The 27,534-nt window shown below is 37.4% G+C and overlaps 4 protein-coding genes across 4 annotated transcripts; 1 reads left to right on the forward strand and 3 right to left on the reverse strand.

Annotated features, from left to right (window-relative positions):
• The first annotated feature begins 8,434 nt into the window (after window positions 1–8,434).
• Window positions 8,435–9,136, forward strand: LOC130734017 (uncharacterized). The gene has a single exon (XM_057586306.1). The coding sequence runs from the start codon at window positions 8,560–8,562 to the stop codon at window positions 8,827–8,829; it is 270 nt and encodes an 89-aa protein (XP_057442289.1). The 5' UTR covers window positions 8,435–8,559; the 3' UTR covers window positions 8,830–9,136.
• Window positions 9,137–13,137: 4,001 nt separating this feature from the next.
• LOC130734016 (josephin-like protein) lies at window positions 13,138–14,532 on the reverse strand. Its single transcript, XM_057586305.1, has 2 exons — window positions 14,343–14,532; window positions 13,138–14,137 (listed from the first exon to the last, which is right to left on the reverse strand). Exons 1-2 carry the CDS (start codon window positions 14,424–14,426, stop codon window positions 13,670–13,672), a joined length of 552 nt encoding a protein of 183 aa, XP_057442288.1. The 5' UTR covers window positions 14,427–14,532; the 3' UTR covers window positions 13,138–13,669.
• Window positions 14,533–16,282: 1,750 nt separating this feature from the next.
• LOC130729288 (uncharacterized) lies at window positions 16,283–17,149 on the reverse strand. The gene has a single exon (XM_057580990.1). The coding sequence runs from the start codon at window positions 17,147–17,149 to the stop codon at window positions 16,283–16,285; it is 867 nt and encodes a 288-aa protein (XP_057436973.1).
• Window positions 17,150–19,000: 1,851 nt separating this feature from the next.
• LOC130734018 (ATP-dependent zinc metalloprotease FTSH 9, chloroplastic-like) lies at window positions 19,001–27,271 on the reverse strand. The gene is made up of 13 exons (XM_057586307.1): window positions 26,343–27,271; window positions 25,117–25,182; window positions 24,873–25,007; window positions 24,652–24,717; window positions 24,061–24,246; window positions 23,855–23,941; window positions 23,651–23,764; window positions 23,410–23,534; window positions 23,211–23,319; window positions 22,909–23,034; window positions 20,963–21,286; window positions 20,766–20,889; window positions 19,001–19,592 (listed from the first exon to the last, which is right to left on the reverse strand). Exons 1-13 carry the CDS (start codon window positions 27,219–27,221, stop codon window positions 19,447–19,449), a joined length of 2,487 nt encoding a protein of 828 aa, XP_057442290.1. The 5' UTR covers window positions 27,222–27,271; the 3' UTR covers window positions 19,001–19,446.
• Window positions 27,272–27,534: the final 263 nt, after the last annotated feature.

The raw sequence follows: 27,534 nt of genomic DNA on the forward strand, positions 1-27,534 counted from the left end.
CGTTAGGTAGCAGTAGTTTACCCTGGCAGTCATGAAGGCCGTTTTGTCCTCATCTGACGGGTGCATCTTGATTTGATGATAACCTGAGTAAGCGTCCATCAAGCTTAGCAACTCATTGTCAGACGCCCCATCCACCAGCTTGTCTATACTTGGCAATGGGTAAGAGTCTTTTGGGCACGCCTTGTTTAGGTCCGTGTAGTCTACGCACATGCGCCATTTCTCATTTGCCTTCTTTACCATCACAACATTCGCTAGCCATGTGGGATACTTGATCACACGAATAAATTCTGCCGCCAGCAACTTGTTTACCTCTTGTTGAATAGCCTTCTCTTTTTCGTCGCCCATGCGCCGGCGCGTCTGGGTTACTGGCTTGATTCTGGGGTTCAAAGTCAGCCTATGGCGGATGAAGTTTGGGTCTATTCCCGGCATGTCCTTGTGACTCCATGCAAAAAGATCTAAATTCTTGCCTAACAGCTTTGCCAGCCTCTGTTCCTGGCCCTCAGTCAGCCTGGTCCCGATTTTCAAGACTTTGTCTCCAAATTTCAGTTCCTTGGTCTCCTCAATTGGCGTGGGCCTATTTAGGCACCCTTCACCTCTTGGATCAAGGTTCTCCTCTGGTGCATCAACCTCGTTGCATCGGTGTCCTATTGGGGCATTCTTTCGTCCATACCGATCCACTGAGTTGTTGTAACAATCTCTGGCAGTGGGTATTTGACAGCCAAATGTGCCGTCAAAATCACGGCGCATAATCGATTCAAGGTGTTACGCCTGATATTCAGTTTTTGATGTGTAAATTGTGTTAGTGTGATTTCTTTTTCTTTTGGAGAATTTAAGAGTTCCACTCTTTATAACCATAGATCTGTCCGTGGGCATTTGCAAGGAATACATTTTCACTTCTTCTGAAGTGATCATATGTTAAATCAGTTGACTCTGATACTTTTACCTTGCTCTTGACTCTGAATATTTATGCGCTCTAATATTCACATATTATCTATGTCATAAATTCTCACTCTGAACTCTTCTATTATTTAGCTCAGAATCTAGATATTACTAATGTTTTCATTAAGTCTTAGATTCAGGGGGAGCTAAGCTCATAATCAAGCTGTGGCTTGGAAAACCATTCACCTTAGGATAAGTTTATCTCTATTCTCTAAACTCTGAGTGAATTCAATTTATTGTTTAAGAATTGTTCATCAAAATACTTGGTTTTGTCATCAACAAAAAGGGGGAGATTGTAAGATCAAGTTTTGATCTAGTAGTACAACTCTATGTTTTGATGATTACACGTTAATTATTGTGTATGCACAATTATGGTACTTTAACGTTGTTTTCTGAGTGTTCTAATGACAGGCTATGACTCTATTCTTATTTCACATAATTCAGAAGCACTATGCTCAAAGAGTAACCTCCGCAACGCTTTCGCACTTAATATGTTCAATCTGAATAGTAGATTAAGCTTCAGAAGATCTGAAGATAGGAAAGCTCTGATATGGATTCAGTTCACTAGAAGCTCTGAAGGATCAGAAGCTCTGAAGGATCAGAAGATCTGAAGGTCCAAAAGCTCTGAAGGTCCAGAAGCTGAGTAGTGAAGATTCTGAAGTCCAAGAGTAAGCTGGCTCTGAAGACCAAGTACTTCTCCTCTGAGTCCAGAAGCAGAAAATACAAAGGTCAGAGGATCCAAGCTTCCCTCTGACTCTGATCACCAAGCTTCACAAGTTCCAATATGAAGCGTCGCTCTGATCAGAAGTCAATTAGGATAAAGGTCATTTCACTATCCAAAGTACAAAAGCAATTGTACCATTCCTGACGACCTTACCTAACTTATTCAGCCACAGCAGAACCAGGAAAACCCAGATCTGCCCTCCAACGGTAGCATTCCATGCAAACTTCCAAACCTTATTCCTTGGAGTATATAAAGAGGCTGAAGATGAAAGATGCCGCCTGAAGAAACTTTGTCAAGCTCACGCGAAATTCAAATATTCTTTTAAGCAATCTTTCTTCACATTGTACTTATTGTGTTTACTATTAGCTTTCTGAGAAGCATTTCTTTGTAAACCCAAACTTTCAAACAGTTGTTTGTTTTCTTCCTTAAGGAGACCAAGGTTGGTCGGATCCTTGAGAAGACTAAGAGAGTGAATCTTAGTGATAGCTAAGTCAGTGTGTTGTTAGTCACTTTGCAGGTTGCAAGTGCAGTTGTAACAAACTCTGATTAGTGGATTGCCTTCATTCTAAGAAGGAAAAAATCACCTTAACGGGTGGACTGGATTAGCTTGAAGGATTTATCAAGTGAACCAGGATAAAATCATTGTGTGCTTTCCTCAACTCTTATCTTAGCACTTTTATCTTTGGTGTTTGAAGAAATTTGTTAAAATCTCAAGTGAGAAAGGTTTTAGATTGAAAACGCTATTCAAACCCCCCCTTCTATCGTTTTTCATACCTTCAGAGGTAATGGCGATCCGCCTCCCGAGGCCTCCGGCGAGTGTGCTGGAGATCCTTGCTGCGAAGGTGAGGACAGTGGGGTAGGTAATGGAGGTGTCGGAGAGGGAGGAGGCGGCGGAGGCGGAGGAGGGGTCGGTTGCTCAGGTTGCTCGCGACGAACCTCCTCGCGACGCGACCTTCCCCTCACACGACATGGTGGTGAAGCACGGCGCTGCTCCAACGTTTCGCTGCGTCGACGACGGCGAGTCTCCATCAGATTTCAACCGCGAATCAGAAATTCAACCAAAAAACAAGTTAATCAGAGGAAATTGCACAGAATTTCGAACTTTATCAAAAAACAAGTTAAAACAGCAATCCACGTAGTTTGGGAATCGAAATATACCGATCCCCACAGACAGCGCCAAATGTTCCAGCCAAGAACATAGAAAGGGGGTATAGTACCTAGAGTGAGAGGATTGCAATGAGAGAATCTAGAGAGAGAGAGCGTGTAACCGCTTAGAGAGGGAGTGTAACCGAATCTTGAGTTTGTTATTCATGAAATGAGCTAAGAGTCTCTTACAATTGGTAACCGCCCCCTATTTATAGGATTGGGGTTGGGCCTGGCGTGTCTAACCGTCCTTGTGGGCTGGTTGGGCCTCTCGGAGGAGGCCCAGACCCCTGACTTGTGCGTCGCCTTGGGGCGAGTATCCCTGGGTGAGGGCCTCTGGGGTCTCGCCCAGTCCAGTTGGCAATCCGGATTAGCCCATTTGTTTATGCAATTATATTATCAAAAAAATAACAAAATGAGCTATCACCGATTGAATAGATTAAAAAAATGCTACAAATCAGGACTAGAATAAACCTGCCTTGATAAATCATATAAATCACCAGATGAATGAATTTGTAGTCTTCTAAAATGAGAACACCCCAAGTTTTTGGAAAATAACTTCTCTCACCTTGGTTCTTCTATTCGTGAATTTTTTTATTTGAGTTCCTGCTTTTGGCTTTGAAATTTGGTGGTCGATTTCCTCATGTGTTTATGTTTCTGTTCGGGGGATTTGGCTTTGATTCGGTGCTCTTCAGCTTTAAGATTTGGGTTTTATGTTTGTGTTGGGAGAGATATTTATTTTGGCTATATAATTAAGCTTCATATGAAGTTTGGTAGTGAGGTGATGATTGGAAGAAGATGAAGGAGAAGGATTTTTGCTGGGTGTGTGATTGGGAGAAGAAGATGATTGAGAAGAGTCTTATTGGTTAATTAATTTAATTAACCTAATTAAATAATATTTAATTATATATTTTTCGATGTATAAAAAAATTATATTTTGTTAATAAAAAAATGAAATGGGGTTTTGATTTTAGTCCTTCTATTAGCCACGTCATCATTTTTTTACGGACATTGGCGATAGGGGCTAAAAGCTCACTATTATTTTCCAATTAAGAGGGTTTTCCAAAGATTTTTTTTTAGAAGGACTTAAACCAAAATAACACTATAATAGAGAGACCTACAATATATTTAGGCCTTGAAAAAAATTAAAATTTTTAAAAATTGTGCCTTTTTCATACACTCAGTGCTATAAAACTCCTGAACTTCATTACAGTTCAAACACGAAAAAAATTCTCTTCCATACTGTTAATTTCATCTTTTCCGTGCAATTATATATCTTTTGATCCATGGCTTTGCAAAACTTTGTTGTTCTACACGATATCGGGAAGGTTTAATCTTACATTTTTTTTATGAAATGGTCATATCTCTTTTGTATTGGCTCACATATAATTTTAGTTGTTGTTTTAATTTGCAGGACTTTGGTTTGGTTATTGAATACGATGTCATGCGGCTTAAACTTTTGAATGTCGGGACGTGCTACATTGTTGACCCTCTAGGAAAAACTTTAGTGTTGAAGTCCGAAGCTCATGATGGTTTTGTTGTAAACCAATGGATTGGCTGACATTCGATCATTTTACAAATTTAGTTCCAATTGTTGGTTTCTTTTTTGCCAAATAAGAAAATTCATCTTTAATATCTCTATTGAGACTTTAGACGAGATAAAGTATCACAGTTATCCTGTTGTCACAAAACCTAAAAATCTTATGTTGGTTCGTGCTTTAGTTCCTTTTACTTAAATAGAGGCATTCCTTCTATATCAAAAATTGATAGCGATCGCCGAATTCTTATCATATAAGAGGAAACTTCCTCAAATCATTGTGAGACTTTCGGCTTATGAGGCTTCAGGAGTCCAGTTCATAAGTTGGACTTTCCTTTGAGTGCCACTACAAGGCACGAAGAAACACTGACACGAGCACCACGAAGAGAAAAAGGAACCAATCAGAATTGGAGAGAATAAAGTATAGGAGAGAGAAAATTGCGTAAGCAATCTACAAACAACTACATCGTGCCTAGTCGTGGAGAAATTAGTCGTGCCATATATGATTTTCCCTTTCCTTTTGAGTATTTATTGCCTTCTTAATGTTTTTATTAGTAACATTTTGTCCATTTATGTTGGAATGGGTTTTGTTACCTCATGAACGTCCGTGAAGGTGACTTCTGCTGTTTTAATTTTTTCAATAGTATGTATAGAACCATTGTTGTGAAAGTTTACAATGGTGAAACACTGTTTAGATTTTGTATGAGATTACCAACTTTTTTTTCTTATTATGCATTTTAAATTTTGGAATCTTATTATTATTATTATTATTAAAAATAGTATCATGTTATTCTAAGTTTATAAACTTGATTTGTCTTGCATGGCGTCTTTTGAATGTGGAGCTATATGTTACTTATTACTATAGGTTTTACCTATATTATTATAACTTTATATTACCTATTACCAAATAAAATTGTGATAAAAATAATGGAAATTCACGAGTAAATTTTGTTAGAATATGTTCTTAATAAAAATGAGATAACAATAATTAAAACCAGTCCATTTTATTCTGAAACGAAATACAATAAACTATATCATAATTACAAAACTTTTTTATTCATCTGTTTTCAAACTGCAACCCAATTCCTCCTTACTCACTTGATTTTGAGTTAGGCTCCATTTGTTTTTCATTTTCGCTCGAAACCACTTCTGCATTAGGTGCTAAAACTAAATTTTCATCTTCCAAATGAATATTTGGTATATTATAATGATGATGAAGACGTTAGAGATGTTCTTGAAAACAGTGTACAAAATCCACAATGTTTATGACTTGGTTTCCAGCTAATGAGAAATAGCGGGACATGCGGAATCTAACATATGCTGAATTTCCAGTATATTTGTTTATCATAAAAATGATAGAATCTGGAAACCAAGAAAAAAAGGTTTTGGAAGACTACAACATATCCCTCAAGGCATCATAGAGTTATAATACATGAGAATCCTACTAACAATGCAAAAATGTTGTTTATCATATAGAAGTATCAGAGCAGTGAAGGAATAACATATCATACTTTTAAGGAAGCATGCTATCAATTGAGGTTCCTAACAGATGATAAAGAATATATAGATGCAATTACACAAGTCTCTGATTTACCTTTCGGAGAACAAATGAGGAAACTCTTTGTAAGAATGTTAATGATGAATTCAATCTCAAAACCTAATGATGTTTGAGACGCATGTTGACTTCTCTTATCAGAAGGCATTCTACATCATAGAAGAAAAACATTTCATAATACAGGTATGTAGGTTTTCAAGTTATATTATTAATATTTGAAATGTTGCTTTAATAATATAATTATTGCTTGGATTTAATTTAAATGAAATTCAAAAGTTTAGAAAATCACGTTGCGCATGATAATTATGCAAAGCGTGTGAAGAACATTAGTTATCTTCGAAACAATTAAAAATCATTAGTTAATCTTCCTTCCCGACTACAAAACTACAAATTACAGATACTGATTTGAAAAATTTATGTATCATTGAAATTGAGAAGTTACTCCAAAAAAATGATAGGTCATTAAATGATTACTCATCTTTGTCAACTCCATAATATGATAAAGTCCTGCAATTTGACAATAGATTTATTGTCGATGAACTAAACTATGACAAATATGCATTAAAGATACAATATGAAGAGTTGCTTAGTATGCTTACACCGGAGTAAAAGTCTGTATATTAGAGTGTTGTCACATCTGCATTGTCAAATCAGGAGGCTTCTACTTTTTATATGGCTTTGGTGGAATCAGAAAGACTTTTGTTTGGAACGCTTTATCCGCGTCATATAAATCCAGATGACTAATTGTGCTTAATGCTGCTTCCAGTGGCATAGCATTATTACTCTTGCTTTGAGGCAGAACAACTCATTCTAAATTTTGCATTCTATTAGATGCTACAAAGACCTCAACATGTAATATAAAGCAGTAAAGTTTACGAGCAAAGCTTCTGCTTGAAACAAGCCTTATTATATGAGATGAAGCTCCAATGTTGAAAAAGTTTTTTTTCGAAGCCCTAGACGTTGCACTACAAGATTTAATGAGGTTGAAAAATGAAGACAACATACATAAACCTTTTGGAGGAAAAGTAGTAATACTTGGAGGTGATTTTAAACAAATACTACCTGTAATAACTAGAGGAAGCAAACAGGAAGTTGTGGAAGCTATTTTAAAATCTTCATCATTGTGGAAGCATAGCAAATTTATGAAATTGTCTAAGAACATGCGGCTAACGACAGCTAAGACGACTGATGAAGCAAAAGAAATCAAAGAGTGCAGATTTGATTCTTAAAATTGGAAATAGCGATCATCCTGATTTCGGAGCAGGAGAGCATGATGTTCAAATTCCGCCAGATCTTCTCATCTCAATTAGTCCTGACCAATTAATAGAATTGGTTAAATATACACATTCTGACCTTCCGCACAAAATGAAAGACCAGCAATTCGTTCAAGATAGAGCAATATTGTCCCCTACACTTGAGGTTGTTGAAATGATACACACTTAATGCTTGGCATGATAGCTGCACCAGAACATGAATATCTGATCTCCGACTCTGCCTTGCGATTTGTTGAGGATTACGAAATCCGAGGTGAGTGGTTTACCACAGAATTTTTGAACGACACTAAATGTTATGTAATGTCAAACCACAAACTATTATCAAAAGTTGGTACTTCAGTCATGCTTTTGAGAAATATAGACCAAGCAGCAGGTTTATGCAATGGAACCAGGTTAATTATGGATGAACTCGGTGAACGTGTTATTGGTGCAACTGTTATCACGAGAACAAATGTTGATGACAAAGTGCACATTTCAAGAATGGACTTAGTTCCTTATGATTCCAAATTTCCAATGAAATTCAGAAGAAGATAGTTTACAATTGCAGTATGCTTTGCTATGACCATAAACAAAAGCCAATGATAAACACTATCTCAGGTTGGGCTCTTCCTTCCGAGACCTTCACTCATGGTCAGTTATGTGTACCTCTCTCTAGAGTACGCTCAAGATTCAAGAAAGAGTCTTAAACTTTGTATACTGGATGAGTCAGACAAACAACAGACCGGTACTGTAAATGAAAAAGTTTTTTGAAATGTTTAATGTATACGTCACAATTTCATTTATTTATTCTATTTTTTTCTCATATATTATTATACAGTTGACTTATACATGATTGACTTAATTATAATTTAAAAATTACATTTATATGAAAAATAATTTATTTATTAAAAATTTCCAACATAAAATTTCGTGCAGCGCACGGGTTATCGCACTAGTAAAAAGATATAGCTAAAGATCAAGAAAATGTTATCTTTACACTCAATTCACCGACATGAAGAAAAGATAGAATAAATAAGAATAAAAAATTAGTGAAAATGAGATGAAAAAAAGTAATGATGCATGACAAATTCAGAACCTAGCCATAATCATTTACTAGTGCGCCACATGTCAAAGAAAGACAGGAGCCTTTAGTGCGCCACATGTCAAATTCAGAACCTAGCCATAATCATTCCATTATTGAGAAAATTTTCAGGTACCAAAAAAATTCAAAACAATCAAGATAATACACTTGTGGAGAGCTCATGCTACATGGTTCACATGATGTTACCAATGCAAACCCAATCCATTTGGTTCACAGAATCTGCCACAACAGATATATTACCATTGGCACTTGGCCTCCACTCTCCACTACTCTTCAAATCCAACCTAAACATTTCTAGGCTGTGTTATGGCTTCCCTCATCATGTCATTTGCTCCAGCAACAGGAAGTGTGTTTGCAGCAACAGCTGCAAAGGGTGGTGGTAGCAAGGAGGAGAAAGGGTTGCTGGATTGGATTATTGGGGGTCTTCAGAAGGAAGATCAGCTTCTAGAGACTGATCCTATCCTCAAGAAAGTGGAGGGGAAAAGTGGAGGCACCACCAGTGGAGGCAAGAACTCTGTTGCTGTGCCTCAAAAGAAGAAGGGTGGTGGTTTTGGAGGCTTCTTTGCCAAGAATTGAATCAATTTCCATGCAGGTTCAAATCAAATGCATTGTATCCCTGTCCATTTAGCTTTTGATGAATCTAATGACCATTATGGAGTTTTAAATTGTGTTTTGCTCTTCTGGTTTATTGAAATTTATATTGAACAAATTGCTACTTATCAACTAGGTACAAATACAATATGCATGACAATTTAAATGCTCTGGCTTGTATGGCGATTTTGGCCCTCATTTTTCTGTCTTTGAAATTCATTGTAAAGAACCTTATTAACAACATGTTTGGATCAGTTTCTTTTTCTTTAGAATTGATTTTGACTTCAGAATATATTATAGAAAGATTTCCAAGCATGCTATAAGTCATGCAATCCAATTAGCTTGATGACCCAGTTAAAATTGTTGATCTATGTGGGGATGAGTATGGGCTTATGGCCTATTCTGTTTGTTGATGTCAAATTCAGACGTTAATTTACTGAACTCTTAATTCATTTATGGAAATAGTTCCACAAGTTAGGTGGAATTGAACCAACATTAGGATCAACTAGAGATGCTTCAATGTCTTTAAAAACTGGTCAAGTTTCAAACTGGCAGGAAATAGATGCTTGGTATTTGAAGCAAAGAATCTTCTGCTTTGAGCTTTCACTCTAACTGTTGTCTCAGATAACCTTAGCACTATCATCTGTTGCAAAATTGTCTAGATAGAACCATTTAGATTTGTACAAAGTCAGGGTCATCAGTGCATGTGATGTAGATACAGGGAGATTTTTATTGCTTAAAAATATTTGATGCTCTGACGAGAGTAGCTGAATGAGTAACTCTGCTATACAGATTCAATAGAAGAAAGATGTTATTGTAATAGAGCTATAAGCTAAGGATTTCATATAATATACATTCTTTAACCTTTTGAATCATATAATCATTTGTTAGTTTGGTATGTGTAGATGTTATAAATCAATTATCCTAAAAACTTTAAACTACATCCTCCCTGAGGGTATATTCAACTTTTAATTGGAATAATGAGGGCAACAAAGACTCAGACCACTTGGTGATAGAAACTCCGATATGATGTCATGAAGCAACTATTTTAAAAGTTGCGCAGGTAGATTTGAACACATAATAAGTTTGTTTTCAGCAGGACACCTAATCTTCAAAAGAACCAAAATAATAAGGCATGACCCTATGCCTGTTCATTGAAATTCAAACTAATTGTTTTAGCTTGAAATAAAATGCACATTGTTATAAACCCATCAAGAAAATATACAGTAGTTCTGATTGCACAGATACATAAAACTAAGAATGCTCACTAGTATGACTTTGAAAAACAAATAGTAAATTTTTACATGAATTATTACTTGCAAAGAAGTTTTTCGCTTTCCCTCTCATACTAGATTGCATACCTAAACTATAAAAGCAAGCACACCTTAGTAGTTCACAGTATGTTATTTTGAGTTTCTGAAGGAGCATGCACAATATCTTCACTTGTGGACCTTGTGGTTGAGGAATTCGATCTTGAAAATGAAGAGTGGATGAACTCAATGCAGTCCTCAACAGCAGCTGTCCTATAAGAATCAGCGGATGATCCTGCTGATTCTGATCTTCCTAAGGAAGATGTGTCTCGGTGTAAAGGTCTCTTTAGAGAGACCAGGCGTAGAGCATTTGTTACTCTTTCTGCTAGATCCTTCATAAGCTCAACCGGAGAGAACTCAGACTGCCAAGGAATCCTGAATATGCAGCTCCTCACATGTCGGTTTCGAGCCGATTTCCTACTAGAATTCTGTCTCCAGGACAAGCTTGCTTTCTCATTGAAGTGGCCCTTGTGACTCATTTAGAAGCTTATTATGGATTGTAGGGTGAAAATATTAATGTTGTATGCAGGATAGAGAGAAGAATGAGAAACTGCTGTTGCAAGTTAAAAGGAATTGTAGGTGAGGCTCATAACTCAAAAGGGAAACTATGTAATGAAGAGGGTCTTGTGTGCTTGAGTGAGAAACAAGCATTTATAGTATTTCATCGTAATCGTACCACAAATCGCATAGATTATCGGACGTGAGGTTGTTCTAATTTAATCAGAGGTCTCGGGTTCGAGTCTCTATAAATGCAGCTGCATTAAATACTTGGTAGGGAGAATTTTGTCGCACATGGCAGTCTTATCCGGCTCGAACATGATTGACTCGGTGGAGGATATATGTGATTTAAACCAAAAAACTGTATTTCATTGTTTCACACATGAGTATGTTTATCATGAAAAGCTGCGTAAAAGCACAAAGGAAAGTTCGAAAACAAGTATAAAGTGGCAGAAAAGGGGATTAAGGTGGAGAGGAAAGAGGCATATTTAAGAAGCTAAAGTAGCAGATGCACTTGCCCTCTTTATGACTTTCATTTTCAGCTGCATTGCCACCTTGTGACTTTGCAGATACTTTTATATGCTTTCCATGTAATGGAGAGCAGGACAAGGGGTATCTAAGTTGAGTGAAATCAAAGATAGCAGGAATATTTTCAGTTAAAAGCAATTGAGTCATTATTCCTACCCAAACTACCAATTTTAAAATGAGAATGTGGGGGCTACTCTCTGTCACACACTCCACTCCACTAAAGAAACTTGCAAAACCACCACTAGGATTGCAACATTGTTATTTGTTTACTCTTTCCTCAAAGCCCCAAGTGCAACCAGACACACTGCCAACTGATTTGCTGCTCAATATTTTATCCATAAAGAACAGGTCCAGTGTGAACTAGTTGACATGATATGATGATGCTTCATTTAGCAATTGAAAATGAAGTCATTTGTTTATCAAAATATACACACTACCTTAACAAATGACCTATTTAAGGTAGTAAAGGCATGTGGTTTCTTTTAACTAAATGGGAAATCAAAAAAAAAAAGTTGTAGAGTAAAGATGATCCAAGATTTAAATTTAAAGGTTAATGTGAAACTTGGAAAGTTAAAAAGATATAAGAGCATGTTAAACTTAGTGAAAATGTTTTTGTTTTAACTTTTAATTACAAAAATATAAACTATCTTTATTGTTTCCTTTACAAATATTTGAAAATAAAAAATAAAGTGACAAGATAATATTTTTATAATTAAAAGTGAACAAAATGTGAAAACAGAATATTTTCACCACATAATCAGGCCCTAATATTGTTTCCTGGACCTATTGTATGAGAGAAAGCAAAGGTGATTCATCTAGCATGCTTTAAAATTTGATGCTTTAATGTCCAAATCAATTTTTCTACTCCTTGAGATGAATAGTGGTGAGTCCAGGTAAAATAACAGATATATTGGCAAAAGGTCCATGTCAATACGCCAGTGTGAAACCTATGACCCCTTTGGAGCTTCGTATGAACAACATGCTGCAATTTTTTATTTCTATGCAGCAAACCAAGCTTATTAGGTTTCTTATCCTTCTGTCAGAAAATTATTAGAAAAAATGATCACCGAGGACCACATGCCAACTGAAATAGCCAGGAGGTTGATATTCTCCACTGAGATGTTGAAATGGTTTAACAACTCAAGCATGAAATGGAGTGACAATAAGTTTGATAATTGGGACTTTAAAATTTTAGCAGCTACTGCTTACAAAATGAGAACATCAATACATCATTATGATATTTACCTCATGATCTTGTAAATAAAAGTAAAAACACCCCCATGAGAGTTGAGACTAACCCTCATGGTGTGGTGAGCCAGACTAGACAATTTCTAACATCATAAGTAGTCTATTGTATCAATTAGAATTGAACAATAGGAGGCCAAGAATGAGTGAGATAAAATAAATTCATACAACATAATCATCTCTATGAATGATGAATTTTCTTTTCTCCTATCAGTCCCATGCATAACCCAAAGGGCTATTTGCTAAAGGTGAGTAACTACAAGTCATATCTGGTGGGGCTGGTGAGCAAGGGACAAGAAATAGGGACTTGCTTTCATTTGTTATCAAAATCATGTGACAATCAATACCAGAGGATATTATGAGCCTGTTTGGTTTTCAGTTGGGTGAATGTGAAAGCACATTCACTCAACGCAACAAGTGCATTCCGTTGGCTAAATGTGCATTGGAAATCGTGATCTCGAATTCCAATGTTTCAAACGGACTTCCTAAGTGAAAACAAAACAAGCACATAGTTACATATACAACCACATTAGGTGGTCTCCAAAGCATGAAACTATAAGATCACAGAGGATCTTCACTCATCCACTCTAATAGTTGCAGTCTACATGACTTATAAATGAGAACATAAATAACAAAACAAAAAACTAGCTTCTTACAACTTCAATGAGGAAATGATACAAAACAAGGAGATCTGCAGCTTTATGAAATTGAGTAAAGATAAAGATACATCTTTCATTCAGAAAACAACATGATTCAGAATACAATGAATGTCTACAGTCAGTTTCCAAGATAGTATGCTGATTTATACAATAGGTTTGTAATAGTAAAGTTTGCATTCACAACAGTTAAAGAAAGACAAAACATTTAATTCCCTCCCAGAAATTCAAAAACTCAACAAGAAACCTTAGCCCGTAAGACAAGCAATGGTTCCCCTGAGAAAACTGTGACAAGAGTATATCTAAACCTGTCCTAAATGACTATATACCCTCACTTCTAACTCCATTCTTAATCAAATTTCAGGGCACATACTAGTTCAAAGGTGCAGTACTGATCCAAGACACACAATTCATGGTCATGAACATCCTCCAGAAGCAACCATTTTACTGTCATTCACAAACTGAATTCACAAAGATTCATCAGACCCAAATGCTCCATTGGAATGCCATCAACCTTGTACTATACATCAACATGCACAAAATTTGACCCAAATGCTCAGACCCAGAGTTAAACATCTAATAAATACTTCAAGAATGTTTCTCATTCATGACAAGCAAAACCTCCCCACCATGAGCAATAGTAAAATCCAAGAATTCCCTTACTTTCTCCTTATCACAGAAAGCTTTAGGAGCAGCAAGGTCACTATCCAAGTTATACCAAACCCCATCAATCTTCCTCAATGTGATCCAATGCCTACCTTTCCAAATCCCAGCAAACCTAGTCACCAAAACATTGATCACAATCCCCATCAAAACATCTTCAGGCGCATCGAGATCAATCGACGACGCCCCGTTTCGACGATCATGCCAAACCACACTCTTCCCTTTCTCTTCCAAAGCCGCAATGAGAACATTGATATCATAGTTTCCAGTCAATGCATTGTGATGGGGTTTGAAAAGGAAAGGTAGTGGTGTCCAGGTTTCATTGCTGGACTCATCAAGTGCAAGTCTTTCAGAAATTGCATTCAATGTTGTTCGAGTAAAAGCATCCTTTTGCTGATTGGAGAGAAAACAAACATACCCAGAAGCAGGAAAAAGCATGAATCAACCAGATTATGGAAAAAGAAACGAACTTGGAAGCAAAAATCATCATTTCTTTAGGAATTCAGAGATGGGTATCTGAGGGATTGGGTTGAAAACTTGAAATTGAAAAATGATGAAATGAAAAGGGTGTGGAGAGAAGAAGAAGAAGAAGAAGTACCTGAAAGAGAGAGTTGAGAGAGTGCAGGAGACAGAACTGCAACCTTTGCCTTTCGTGATAGACATGGGAATTCCCAGTTGCCATTGAAGGTGGTAGTTGCTTCAAATTCGATGAAGAAGAAGGAAAGCAGGTTCTGAATTTGCAGATTGTGCATATGTGAAAAGATTTTGAGGTTTTTTTTTATATATCAAATTTTAGTAAAATAATTTTGAATTTTTAGTAGTAAAAAGTACAGAAATATATATTTGATATGAATCAGTCTTTAATTTATATGATGTAGGTAAAGCCTCTTTTACCTGAATCTAATCAGGTTACTTCATTTTCTATTTATATTTAAATATCATGCACGGATAGTGTAAACAAGTTTTACAATGACATTCAATTAAAATTAATTATTTATCATCATAATTTTTTTTTAAACTTATCATGTCATAATTAAATTTTCTCTTGACATTGTTGGTGTATATAAATGTGATATTTTGGAAGAGGTTTATCCATTTAATGTAATCTCAGAGCCTCGAGAATTAGTCTCATGGCTGCCGGCGGTGAATATACCTTGGAAAACTAATAAATAAATATATGGGATATTTTCTATTTTAAATTTAAATTTAATAATGACATGTTAAATTAATTAATTCTAATTAGATGAGTTTGTGAAAAAATTATTAAACTATTGAAATGAATTATTTTACAAAACTGTTCATGCTTTTATTTTGGTAAGTTTCATATGTCCAATTTTTTATTTTGCCCTGTTAGAATATGACACTTAATTGGGAAAGGGTAGTTTAGTAAGATAGCACGTAACTGAGTTTTTTATTCATCAACAACTCAAACTACACCAAAAATACTACATAAATTATTTTTCCTCATAATTTTATTTTGGTAAACAACTGCTTGAAAAAAAGAAAATAAAAACAAAGATTACAATGCTAACGCCTCATGAATAAGGTGTCACGGTAATCATTCGCCAACAAGGGAAGTGCGGCCTGTGGGGGGTTCTCAAGAAGCTTCAACCGACAAGAGTCGCGACACCCTCTTTAGCTAAGAGATCAGCAACAGCATTGTCTTCTCGGAGGATGTGATGAAAATTGACCTGCCAATCTAAGCTCATAGTATCATAGATCATCCCAATAATAGACGCATACAGATGGAAGCGACCACACCCATGCTGAACAAGAGAAAGAGCCAGCTGGGAATCCGAGAACACAAGGACTATCCTCGCACCCTTGGACTAGCAAAGACGCAAACCATAAAACATGGTCAGTAATTCCGCCTTGAGAATTTCAGAGAAACCAACAAACGCAGAGAGCCTGTAGCACCACCTGCCCAAGCCATCTCGAACCACCCCACCTGCACCAGCTCGACCTGGATTCCCGAGAGAGGAGCCATCCACATTGAGAGCGACCTAACCCTTGGGAGGCCGCCGCCACGCGACCCAACGAGGCTCAGGAGCGCTCAACGGAGGCTTGCGAAGCACCTTGAGCATTGCAGCAGCGTTCTGCAGAACGAGCTACCAAGGCTCAGCGACGTGATTGAAAACCACATTGCAGCGGCGTCGCCAAATGAACAAAGCATGAACCAGCAGCTGCGTCGTCTGCTCCTGAGGTAGTGTGCCCAACCAAGCTTCAAACGAACTCGCGACAAAGAACCCATGGGCAAGGGAAAGGGCCAAATTACTCCACACTACAGCAGCGCTAGTGCAGTCACGCAAGGAGTGGAGATGCGTCTCCGGCGACGCGGTGCAAAGACGACATATTCCTCATAATTAATTGAGTAAATTACTATCTCTTCCCCTTAAGAAAAGCTTAAATTACATTCTCCTTTCTTATTTTGAAACCTGCACTTCTATCTCATAAGAGAAGCTTAAATTACACTCCTATTCCCTCTTATTTCAAAATCTATACTTTTTTTTTTTTTTGAAAGTGGTTCAAACATATAAATCAAGCCGGCATCGAAGCCAAAGCATCAGAAGCAACAAAAGTGTCAAGACCAGGAGGGCCTTCCTCTATCCAAACAGCAAAAGAGGAGGCTCCCCGGGCTAAAAAGTCAGCGGCAGTGTTGCCGGAACGACGAACAAACAAAAGATCCATCAGAGTAAAAGATGAAACTAAAGAACGACAATCAGAAATAATTAAATCTAAATAAGAGCATCCTCTGCTGCGGATCCTCCACCACTGGAAAAGCTGAAGAGAATCCGTCTCAAAACAGACATTGAAGAAACCAAGCTCTAGAGCAAGACTCATCACCCATCTCAGACAAAGTGCCTCTGCCAAACCTGCTGATTGCATCATCACAGAAGCTAAAGTCACTGCCGCAAGGATCATACCCTCCTCATCCCGCGCCACCATACCAAACCCCGCCATGGAACGTCGAACAGAAGCGTCGAAATTCACCTTAATCCACCCAGCTGCAGGCCGGTTCCATGTAGCAACCCCGGTGTGAATAGACGAACGTGGAAGAACCGTTGGACGTGGAAACGCCTCCAATGCACGCACACGGTCCATAATCGCACCAATGGACAGCTCCCTATCCTCAAACACGCAGGCGTTTCTGGCCTCCCAAATAGCATACACTGTCGTGAAGAACCTGGCCACCATCTCAGCCCCCACCCCCTCCAATATTTGCAATACCGATGCATGAAAAGATGTTGCCCCTGTCACATGAACACCCAAAACAGCAAACCAAACCCTCCTAATACAGAAGCACTCGAGCAACACATGAGGAATTGATTCCTCCTCAATCCCACACCATGGGCATAAAGGATCCACATCTAAACCTCTCTTGCGAAGCTTGGTTCGAACAGGCATGAAACCCGAAACAGCCCTCCACACAACCTCTTTACAGCGAGGTAACGCACATGATTTCCAAATAAGCTTCCAAACCGAGGCTGGTAGAGTAGGAGCTCTTGAAGACGATGCTTCCTCCTGAGTATTCAGCCTCCTAATGAACTCATATCCAGATTTCACAGAGTACCAACCATCCGACGACTCGGGCCAAAACAAACGATCACCGGAGGGCTGAATAGGCAAAGGCACAGCAAGAATAGCTGCTGCTGTAGCTGGGTTAAAAACCAGCTCCACCAAGTTTACTCACCACCTCCCATGGTCCAGCAAATCGGCCACAAATTTTAAATTTAACTCGTCAATTAGATCATGGTGATACACCATAGGAGAACCATTAGGGAGCCAAGCATCCCTCACAATATCCACAGACCTACCATCCTCTATTCGCCATCTTCCGCCTCTTTCAATATACTTTTACTCTCATCTCTTAAGAGATAATATATATTATAAGTATTTTTTTTGAAATGAATATATATTATAAGTTCATTTCCGTACAAATAGACTTCTTGTATTTGTTACCTCTATTAACTATTCTACTATTAATATGTAGTTTCGATTTCCTACTATCAATTATAGGACATTTTAAAAATGAAATAAATATTTTAGATGATGTTCACAAGCTCATAAACAAAATATTTCAAGAGTTTAAGTTAATCTTAAAATTTAAAGTTAGTTAATCATGATTTATTTTTGAAATTAATCATGATAGTTATATAGAAAACAAAAGTTGTCTATAAACCCGTTCATTGTCATTTAAACCAAACCATTAAAAAATTCATTTATAAAAACTAAACATAAAATAAGGTATCTTTAATAACATGGTTGGGAGCCTTTTCACAATTGATTTTACAGCTAAAATCATGTATGGAGAGAAACTTTTGTGTGTTATAATTAATTTGAGTAAATTATTCTCTTGTCCTTCGAGAGAAGTTTAAATTACACTCTTATCTCTTATTTCAAAACTTACACTTCATTCCATTGAGTGAAGCTTAAGTTATACTCGCTGCTTCTCTTATTTCAAATCGTATACTCTCTTCCCTTAAGAGATAAATAATTATAATTTTTATTTTTAAAGATGCAAGTCTTTTAACCTCGTAAAATCATGCATTTTAGAAGTAAACTTTAATAATTAGGTCATTTCGCCTTCAGCCACTATATGCCTTTCAATTTTTATAATACCTTTATCGGCACCTGTGCCTGAAAATCCTCACTATTTGGCTCTCAATGTCTCTGGTGTTTCTGAAAGCAGAGCTCTCTGTAGAACAAATTTTTTTTTTTCCTTTGGTTTTCAACTCCTCTAGATATTAACTAGATAAATAATATCAAAGGTTTTCAAAGTTTTTCTGAACTACCAAGGCCATGCTGCAGCTATTCACTTATTTCTCCACTTGTAACTTTGATTGTCCATGCTTCTGAGCGGTTGATGGATATAAGATAATGATATATAGTACTATAGTAGTGACAGGAACATGACATGTGAATTTCCACAACAAAACTCAGCCACATATATCAATGGTGCACCAGCTACCAGATGCACATTGCTGGGTAGCATGATATTGTCTTTTTTCAATTGAAAACTACAAAAAGTCGCATTCATAGAGCACCGGATTTTTTTTCAGCCTTGAAAATGTCACAATTTTGCTATATATATACAAATTCATCACAATCATTCGGACCTGGTCCTGGACAAAGAACTAGAAGATCCCATTTGCTATGATTATCCATCCAAAATTTTATTAAGTTGATTGCAAATCTGAAAGAAGTTGCCCCAAACCAAACTGCAGTCGAATGATGGGCCTGATTTGATGTAGAGAATTTGAAAATGGAATTTATTACTAACCATGTTGCTAGCAATTTCAATAAAACATTTTGGTGCTAAAATGTAGCAGAGTCCTATATATTTCACAGAATCATAATGTATACAACTATACATTATTTACATTTCATCATGACTGAAATAATAGTCAATATACAACAAATTCAATTACCAGTACCTATGTAGTTAGAGACAGAGAGTGGCACTAATGTATGTATTTCTTCATTTTTCTTTTTCCCTGTGGCTTTGGTTGAGTGAATTGTTGAGTAAATACATATAGCAGACTGGTCATGTGTTAAAAATGATGCCAAAATTCACCTTACAGGAATATACAATGTTGTATGGCATGCTGTGTGAGAGATATAATTTCACTGCCTTTAGCTGAATGATGTGAAATATCGTACCTCGGCGTTCCATTTCACACTGGTAGCATTATAGGTAACTCTTAACTGTTCAGGAACCTGTCTGCAATTGCAAGCTCTGTTGGAGCAAGAGACTTTTGCTTGCCTTCTAAAAAAATTGCAAGCTCTGTTGGAGCAACCACCAATCTTAACCACTTCTGTAGCTCTTCACCCTCTACTTTCTCCTTTTCTGAAGAATAAGTAGTTAAGCATTATTAGAAAACCACAGCTTATCAAAAAAAAGTCAAAAGTGGTTCAACATCATCAGTATATGAAGCCTAAGCTGACATCAAAGGTTGTTAAACTCGAAAGTTTACATAAACTCGTGGAGTGCTCGTAAACTCGTAAGTGTTCAGCTCATGCAAAAATAATATTCAAAAACCACAATGATGATGAAAAACACAAATAAAAAATATACTAAAATAGCCAAATCATACAATAACAAACATATATGAAAAAGCTAAAATCGTACAAAAATTACTAAATATAATTTCATAGAAAAAAATTAGCACAAGTTCATAAGGTAAAATAATGAACTTCAAACGAGCGTAAATAAGTCATTATCTTCAAACAAGAGTAGAAATCTAACTTTTTATAATCCTCTCAGTATGTGATTATCAATTCATAATTTGAAATTGAAACTAAGAGGAATTTATATAACATGAAGATTCAAAATCAAGGTTTGTAGAGAATTTTAGAAATACTGCAGCAGCTCAGGTCACTCTTGAGCGCAATAGCCAAAGAACTATTAGAGAAAAGAGGAAAAGGGACACAAGCAAGAGAGACTTGTGAAGAATAAAAGTAGTTAGAATTGCAAGGACTGTGCCATAAATGTTGTCATTTTGGTAAAAAAAAAATGATTTTTCTCCATGTTTTGCTGAACTCGTGAACTTGGAAGTAAATTCGTTAGTTTACCTGAGTTCGCCCGAGTTTATCAAAAAGAGAGTTCACATGCAATGTAACACGTTTTGGTTACCTAGAATCGCAAACTCAATACAATTTTATGAGTTAAAAGTTAAAAAGTTTAACAACCATGTTGAACTAAAGTAAAATTCATCCATACAAATGTAATTTTGATTGGTGGCTGGAAACAGTGTACGCTGTTTGTGTGGATGTAAGTAAAGAAAAGAATCAACACATGCATAAGGCACCTAGAAAATTATCATCTTTTCAAACATACAAAATGATTTTAATACGTTCCAACTAGCAAACATTTGGATTTAGCCTGCTAATAAGAACAAATTATTTCTTGCCTGAAGCAAACATAATAAAATGAAAAGGCACCAAAAGAAATACAATCCAAGCACATAGAAACAAAATGAAGTTTCCTTCATCACCCTTCTACCTAAAATATAGAAAGTACCTTCCAAATGAGCACCAAGACCCTCCAAAACAGTAGGATTAGCTCGCACAATGGAAAGCGCTACTTCCATAGCAGACTGCAGCAATGCTTTCACCTCACTTTGAACAAGATCAACTAGGCGTCCCTGTTGGATTCATATTAATATCAGCATATAGAAAATCACAAATAGGAAGACAAATTAAAATGAAATATTGAACCTGATCTCTTCCCCAAGGAACTGAACCCCCAGACTCATCCATTCCACCATTAGAAAGAGTGCCAATTGACACAGGGCCTATTGTCTGACTAAGACCATATTCAGCTATAGCTTTGTACGCCATGTCAGTTGCACGCCGAATGTCATCAAGTGCACCTGTTGACACTCGACCAGAATAAACAACTTCTTCTGCTGCACGTCCTCCAAGAAGGGTCACCAGGCGGCCACGCAACTCATCAATGAAAAGCAAGTACCTATCCTCATTTGTTGGAGGAATATAAGTAAAGCCCAAGGCCCCTCCTGACCTAGGCAATATGCTTAATTTCTGAAAATATACACAAGATAGTAAGGCACTGAAATATCAAAGAATTTCTCAACACATAGATGAGGAGCAAAAAAATGTTGCGAATAATCCTGTACACAAGAATAACTTTACATAAGATAAATTCATAAGCCCAAACTTTATCACCGATTTCAAAAACTTTTATCTCTTTGACATAATAATCCTTTACATCATCAAATTCAAAATACGTCATAAGTACCATATTGGTCTAAAAATTCAAATAAAGATAAAGAATTTTTCTTTTGTAGGGTTAAATGTGTTTAGTCCCCTGTAAAATACGGAAAAATCTTTATTGGTCCCTGCAATAAAAATTCCTCCGTTTTTTTTAATTCCTCATGACGTCATAAATATGACCTAGACCATTTTTGGCTTAGTCACCAGCCCAACGTGTACATATATATTTTGGACGTAGCCTATGTGGATATTACAATATCCTACGTGTAGCCGTGTAGGAATAACTCTAGTTTTACCAGATTAGCTAAGGAATCCCTAATTGAGCCCTAATTAATCCAAAATTGAACCCTAAATTGTACGCAAGTTTCCCTCCTTTCCCCCGAAAACAAGTCAACCACCACGTTCCTTCTACCATTAGAGATTGTTGTCATTACCGTCAAAGGAATTGCAAGTTGTTGCGACGAAGGTGGACCGAGGAAGGCAAGCGATTGAGCGTTCAGGGAGAAGTACGATAAGTAGGTAGGTCTTAATTTAGTTTAGGGATTAGGGTTTTTTGATTCTATTGTTGCAAATAGTTAAGGGTATCATCTCTTGATTTAGTTGCAAACTACTGTCCGTATTTTAGGCATGGCTTTTTCAATCCAATTTCATCACATGGGGAAATTTGTGGGTGAACCAACACTGAGGTAGGTGGAGATATTCATGTTGTGCGTGGAGTAGATGTGGATATGTATACTTCAAAGCTCTAGGGATTGCGGAGGAAGTATTTGGATACAAAGGTAACGTGAAGTTATGGTGGAAAACTAGAGAGTCAAGGATAACTAGAAAGTCGGAGTTTGAGGATGGCTTAAGGGGAGATTACAATTGACAGGCATGCTCTTGGAGCATTAACTTACGCAATGAGTAATGGAGTGTTAGTAGAACATGAGGTCAGAGATGAGGAGACAGAAGTGATAGAGGAAAATGTGATTGATGTACATGATAACATGAAGATAGAAATGACGAAAGTGAGAGGGGTGTTTCTTTAGATGATAGTGAACTTTCATCACTATTATCTTCATGTACATCAATCACCACTTCCTCTCTATCACCATTGTCTCCTTCATCTCTGACCATATCATTGTAAGTCAGTATAGGAACTTCTCCAGCGCTGCTAACATCATGTTCTACAAACACATCAACTTCACTTACACTACTCATTGCATTATTTGATGCTTAAACAGCATGCCTATCCATTGTAATATCTCTTAAGCCATCCTCAACAAGAAATCATCAATCATCTGAGTAACTTCGAGTATAAATATGCTTAAAATAAATAGTGTGATAATTCCACAAAAGTCAAGTAGGCTTGTACGTGGTACAAGAAAAATCAGCTGTAATGGCAATAGAATGTTTCAATAGCCAAGATAAGAGCATCTTCCATGGCTTACCTCAACACGTGGCTGTCCAGCAATAAGATTTGCAACTGCAGTGCCTACTACAGCATGACCAGCTTCATGTCGTGCAACAACAGCCTTCTCAGTTCCTTGCAACTTGGCAGTCTTCTTTTCTATGCCCTGTAACAAGTAATTTGGTCATTTTAACCACAATTGGTAAAGTACGACCACATTGCAGACCTAAAACTCAAAATTTAACATTTCATGATGAGACCAAATTCCAAGTGTAAAATGATTTGCATCAACCATTAGCTATTGTGGCTGATATCAAGTTTCTCCACTAAAATCTCACTTACAGCTATTGATCTTTCCACAGCTTGGATGAAATCAATTTTCTCTACAACCACTTTGCTCAGTCTTCCCGCCAATAAAGCAGCCTCATTTACTAGGTTTGCAAGATCCGCTCTTCAATGATGTGTATTAAGTCAGATTGAAAATACAATATTCTCAATGTATTAAAAGGGGAAAAAGAGTATGGAGGAAATAGCACAATACCCTGTGAAACCAGTAGTCATAGAAGCTATGTTGCTAAGGTCAACATCCTTGGCTAAAGGAAGTTCTTTCCTGGAAACATGAACTTTCAGGATGGCTTCTCTTCCAATCCTATCAGGTGTTTCTACCTAAGGAGAAAACAAAGCAATTTTGCTTAAGATATACAAAGTCAAGTATCTTTGGTTTTATATCACTATAAAAAGCGAAGGAGGAAGACTTCTAAAAATAGAATCCTATTACAGACCATAACTACTCGATCAAATCTTCCTGGTCGGCGAAGTGCAGGGTCTAAGACATCTGCTCGATTAGTTGCCCCAAGAACAATCACTGCTGAATTGCTGTCAAACCCGTCCATCTCCTGCAAGGTAGTTTTAACACATTAGCCTCATTGTATCATAACCCCCAACCCAACAATGACAAGAAAAATAACAACAAAGGGAATACTAACAGTGAGCAACTGGTTCAAGGTTTGTTCTCTTTCATCATTGCTGACTATGCGAAATTTTCCATCACGACTTTTAGCCACAGCATCTATCTGCAAACCAAAAGAAAGTTTAATTGGCTGAATATTAAGTAGTAAATATTAAATTAAAGTTCAGAAAAAAAAAATTAATAAATTAAATTCCTACACAGCAGAAGAATACATATTCCTACCTCATCAATAAATATTATGGATGGTGCTTCCTTCTTTGCCCTTGCAAAGAGATCTCTCACACGGGAAGCACCCATTCCAACATACAACTCTACAAACTCACTAGCGGAACAACTTATAAATGGCACATCAGCTTCCCCAGCTACAGCCTTTGCTAGTAAAGTCTTGCCTGTCCCCGGAAGACCTACCTGTAAGATAAACCAACAGATATTTACACCCTACATGACAAACTAAGTCAATAATAATATTGAATCAACATAATACAAGTATAAATACAAGCTCATACGTGCAGGAGAGGTGTGAGTTGAAAACTATTCAAGGATTTATTCCTACAACCACCAGTTCAATGAAACACAATAGTGATCCAGGTTTTTGCAAGGTAATAATTATGTAAATAAGAGAAAGCAGATTTAATATAATACGGTAGAATATTTTGCCAAAATTTTAACCCAAAATATTCCCAAGAGGCATTTCCCATATTTAACCCCTTCCAAAAGCTAATATCGTCAATTGTAAAGGCTTTTCTGGTAGACATCATGAGATTTCATCCTGAGACCATGAGGTCATATCAGATATCTTTGGCTATGACTCACCAAGAGAACACCTCGAGGAGGACGGGCTCCAAGTCGTACATATTTATCTGGATTTCGAAGGAATTCCTGGAAAGTAAACATCATTAAAATAAAAAATGCTTTCCAATATTACTAGAAAAACTATGAAAAACAGTAGAAGGTTATTTGAAGAATAGAAAGCCTCATATACACCCTAAGAATTTTATGTGCTGAAAATGAGCTGAAGAAAGAGGCCAGCCTACCACAATCTCTTCCAGCTCCTCCTTAGCCTCATCAACACCAGCAACATCAGCAAAAGTGATTGTTTCACCTTTTTCAGATGATTTAGTACCAGCAGAAATTCCTGATTTGCGGTTCCTTATCTGACCAGCCGCATGCTGCCATAGCATATGACAGCTAATAAAACATTGTTTTAAAGGTGTAGGAAACAAAGTTGGATACAATGGCCTATGAAATTGAGAGGGACTAGGGAGAAATCAAACTCACCTGTGAAAAGCTTACAGGGAATCGTTGGAGAAGCAGCACAAGCACAGAAATATAAAACAAGGCTATCTGAGAATATGTGAATGAGTTCAGCATGTCATATGATATAGTGTCAACCCACACAATGAAGGGAATTCATAATGAACTGGAATGAGAAGTTAAATATCATAAACCACTGATAGATTAGAGCAAATATACACAAGCAACATACTGGTTAAAGAGACAGTTATTGATCTAATAGTAAACTACAGCATGCATATTTAAAACTGTGAAGGTTTTCACTACTGTAAGGATGATCAACTCATGAGACCTGTGTAAACACAAGTTTCTAGGATAGTATCGGATCTACGATAGACCCTAATATAATCTCAAAATTCGGATCAAAGCGTCAGCCCAAAATCTAGCTTATGAGATGGGGATTTGTCAAGTGTTTACAAGCTCTAGCCATATCTTCAGTCGATGTGGGATCTCAAAAACTCATAAATGCATTTTCCACAATTTATGTTTTAATAAAGCAAACAAGAAACCAAGAGTTTACCATCATTATGATGTAACAAGTTAACAGGTCAAAAGCATATAGAGCGAGTGAAGAATACAGGAAGAGAAAATAGGATTTCAAACAGCTGGAGGGGGTGATTATGTGTTTAAAATTTCCCTTCGAAAATGGCAGTAAGAATGGAGTACTACAACCAAGTTTACAGTGGCCTTTCCAAAAGTAGGGAAGACATAAGGATAAAGCCTCTACGCCAGCTCCTGTTCCATAGCCATTGAGCTGTCACAGTTTTAAGTGATTTGACAAACAGATTTTAATTGGAGAAAGAACCACGACTCTTATTTCTCTTTTGGGTCTCAGAAGGTTTGCTCTAAAGTAACAAATATATTGGAATCTGTACGTTGAACATGAAATCACCACTCACCAGCCCCCTCCCAAGATCAACCTCCTCACAATCTTAATTAAATTTAGTTCAGGTCTATGAATCACAGATACTTTAAAATTTGCAAAGTACCAGTGTTGTGCGCATATCCAACACTAATGCATGCATGATACACATTCTTGTTCATGTATCTAAGTTGTATCTTGAAATTTTAAGAGCTAAAAGTATCTCCATATATGAGCTTCCTAGATTGAGGAATGACTAATGACTGGGGTTTCCAATTCTATAATACTGCAGGTGATCATCATCACACAACAAAACCTTCAACAATCACACAAAATGCAACTTGCTTACCAGAGCAGAGTTGAAGAATCCACCAGAACGCTTATCCGGCGACCCAAACTCCACCTCATTCTCCAGCATCTTTTCATAAGGAGTTCTTATATCACTAGGCCTTGTTGTAGTATACACAACCCTCTTTGTAGGAGCAACACTCTTAACCAACGACTCCGACTCCGCCTGCAACCTACCACTAGAAGCAACCTCACCACCACCAACACTCCCCACATCAGTCTTCAACTTGAACATAATATGAACCCCATCAACCTCCACCTTCAGCACCTGATCATTGTTAATCCTACTCAAGAACTCACTATAAGGCACACTCACAAACGCCGTCGCCGCCCGCGGCTCCGAGCCAGGTAAAGGAATCCCAGGCCTCAACAACCGCATAACAAAAATCACAATCCCCAATTGCAAAACCAAAACCCCAACTTCCTGAGCCTGCACTATAGGCTGCCACCTCCACTTCTCACCTATCGAACCCAACCACGACCACCACCCCTTCCCCTGCTTCTCCCTCCTCCTGTTCGAACCCTTCTCCCCCTCCCCACTCTTCTCACCGGAATCACTCCCCTCACCGCCAGTAGCAGCGCTTACACCGCCCCTCTTCCTAAATCCATCGCCGGAGCAAACCCTCTTATTCAACCTCAACCCACCCAACAAATCAAACTCCCCCCATAGAGTCCCGTTCCTCGGAACCCTAAACGACACCGAATTGGGAACGAAACGACGCGCGTTGCGGCGGAGAAGCGTGGATTTGGCGGTGGTGGAACTGAGGTAGATTTTGGTGTGTGTTAAGGGAGATAGACACTCCAACGACATTGGTAGAAGAAAACCAGAGATACCCACAAGGGAAAAATCGAAACTGTGAATATCCACTTCGTGTTTCATGCATCAGAGTGTGTATATATAGGTGAGTTTCAGAGATTATCTTCTTCTTCTTCGTCTCTGGTGAGCTCCAATGGGAGGAAGAGAGAGAAAGAGACAAGGAGATCCGACATGAAATTGGAGCCGTCGGATTGAATAAGAGATAAAGATCTCGACCGTTGATGTTGTGTTTTGTTTTTTATATGTGTTTTTTATTGTTGAGGGTTGATTTGGTTTGAGTAGTTCGTGGCAATGGTTGTGTGTAAGGGGAGGGATTTGGTGGAGACTAGTGCAGTGGAGTGTGTTGTGTGCCAGGTTGTGTTATTGACACGTGTTA

Source organism: Lotus japonicus, chromosome 1 (genome assembly GCF_012489685.1).
Source record: "Lotus japonicus ecotype B-129 chromosome 1, LjGifu_v1.2".
Lineage (NCBI taxonomy): Eukaryota > Viridiplantae > Streptophyta > Magnoliopsida > Fabales > Fabaceae > Lotus > Lotus japonicus.

Bases quoted from the DNA above. Each gene is read 5' to 3' on its own strand.
- LOC130734017 (XM_057586306.1), top strand. From the start codon at position 8,560: ATGGCTTCCCTCATCATGTCATTTGCTCCAGCAACAGGAAGTGTGTTT.
- LOC130734016 (XM_057586305.1), bottom strand. From the start codon at position 14,426: ATGGCAACTGGGAATTCCCATGTCTATCACGAAAGGCAAAGGTTGCAG. The intron at 14,138-14,342 runs GTACTTCTTCTT...CTCTCCAATCAG, and splicing joins CTCTCAACTCTCTCTTTCAG to CAAAAGGATGCTTTTACTCG.
- LOC130729288 (XM_057580990.1), bottom strand. From the start codon at position 17,149: ATGCCTGTTCGAACCAAGCTTCGCAAGAGAGGTTTAGATGTGGATCCT.
- LOC130734018 (XM_057586307.1), bottom strand. From the start codon at position 27,221: ATGAAACACGAAGTGGATATTCACAGTTTCGATTTTTCCCTTGTGGGT. The intron at 24,718-24,872 runs GTAGGCTGGCCT...TTTACTTTCCAG, and splicing joins AGGAGCTGGAAGAGATTGTG to GAATTCCTTCGAAATCCAGA. The intron at 23,035-23,210 runs GTAAGTGAGATT...TACTTGTTACAG, and splicing joins CTGTGGAAAGATCAATAGCT to GGCATAGAAAAGAAGACTGC.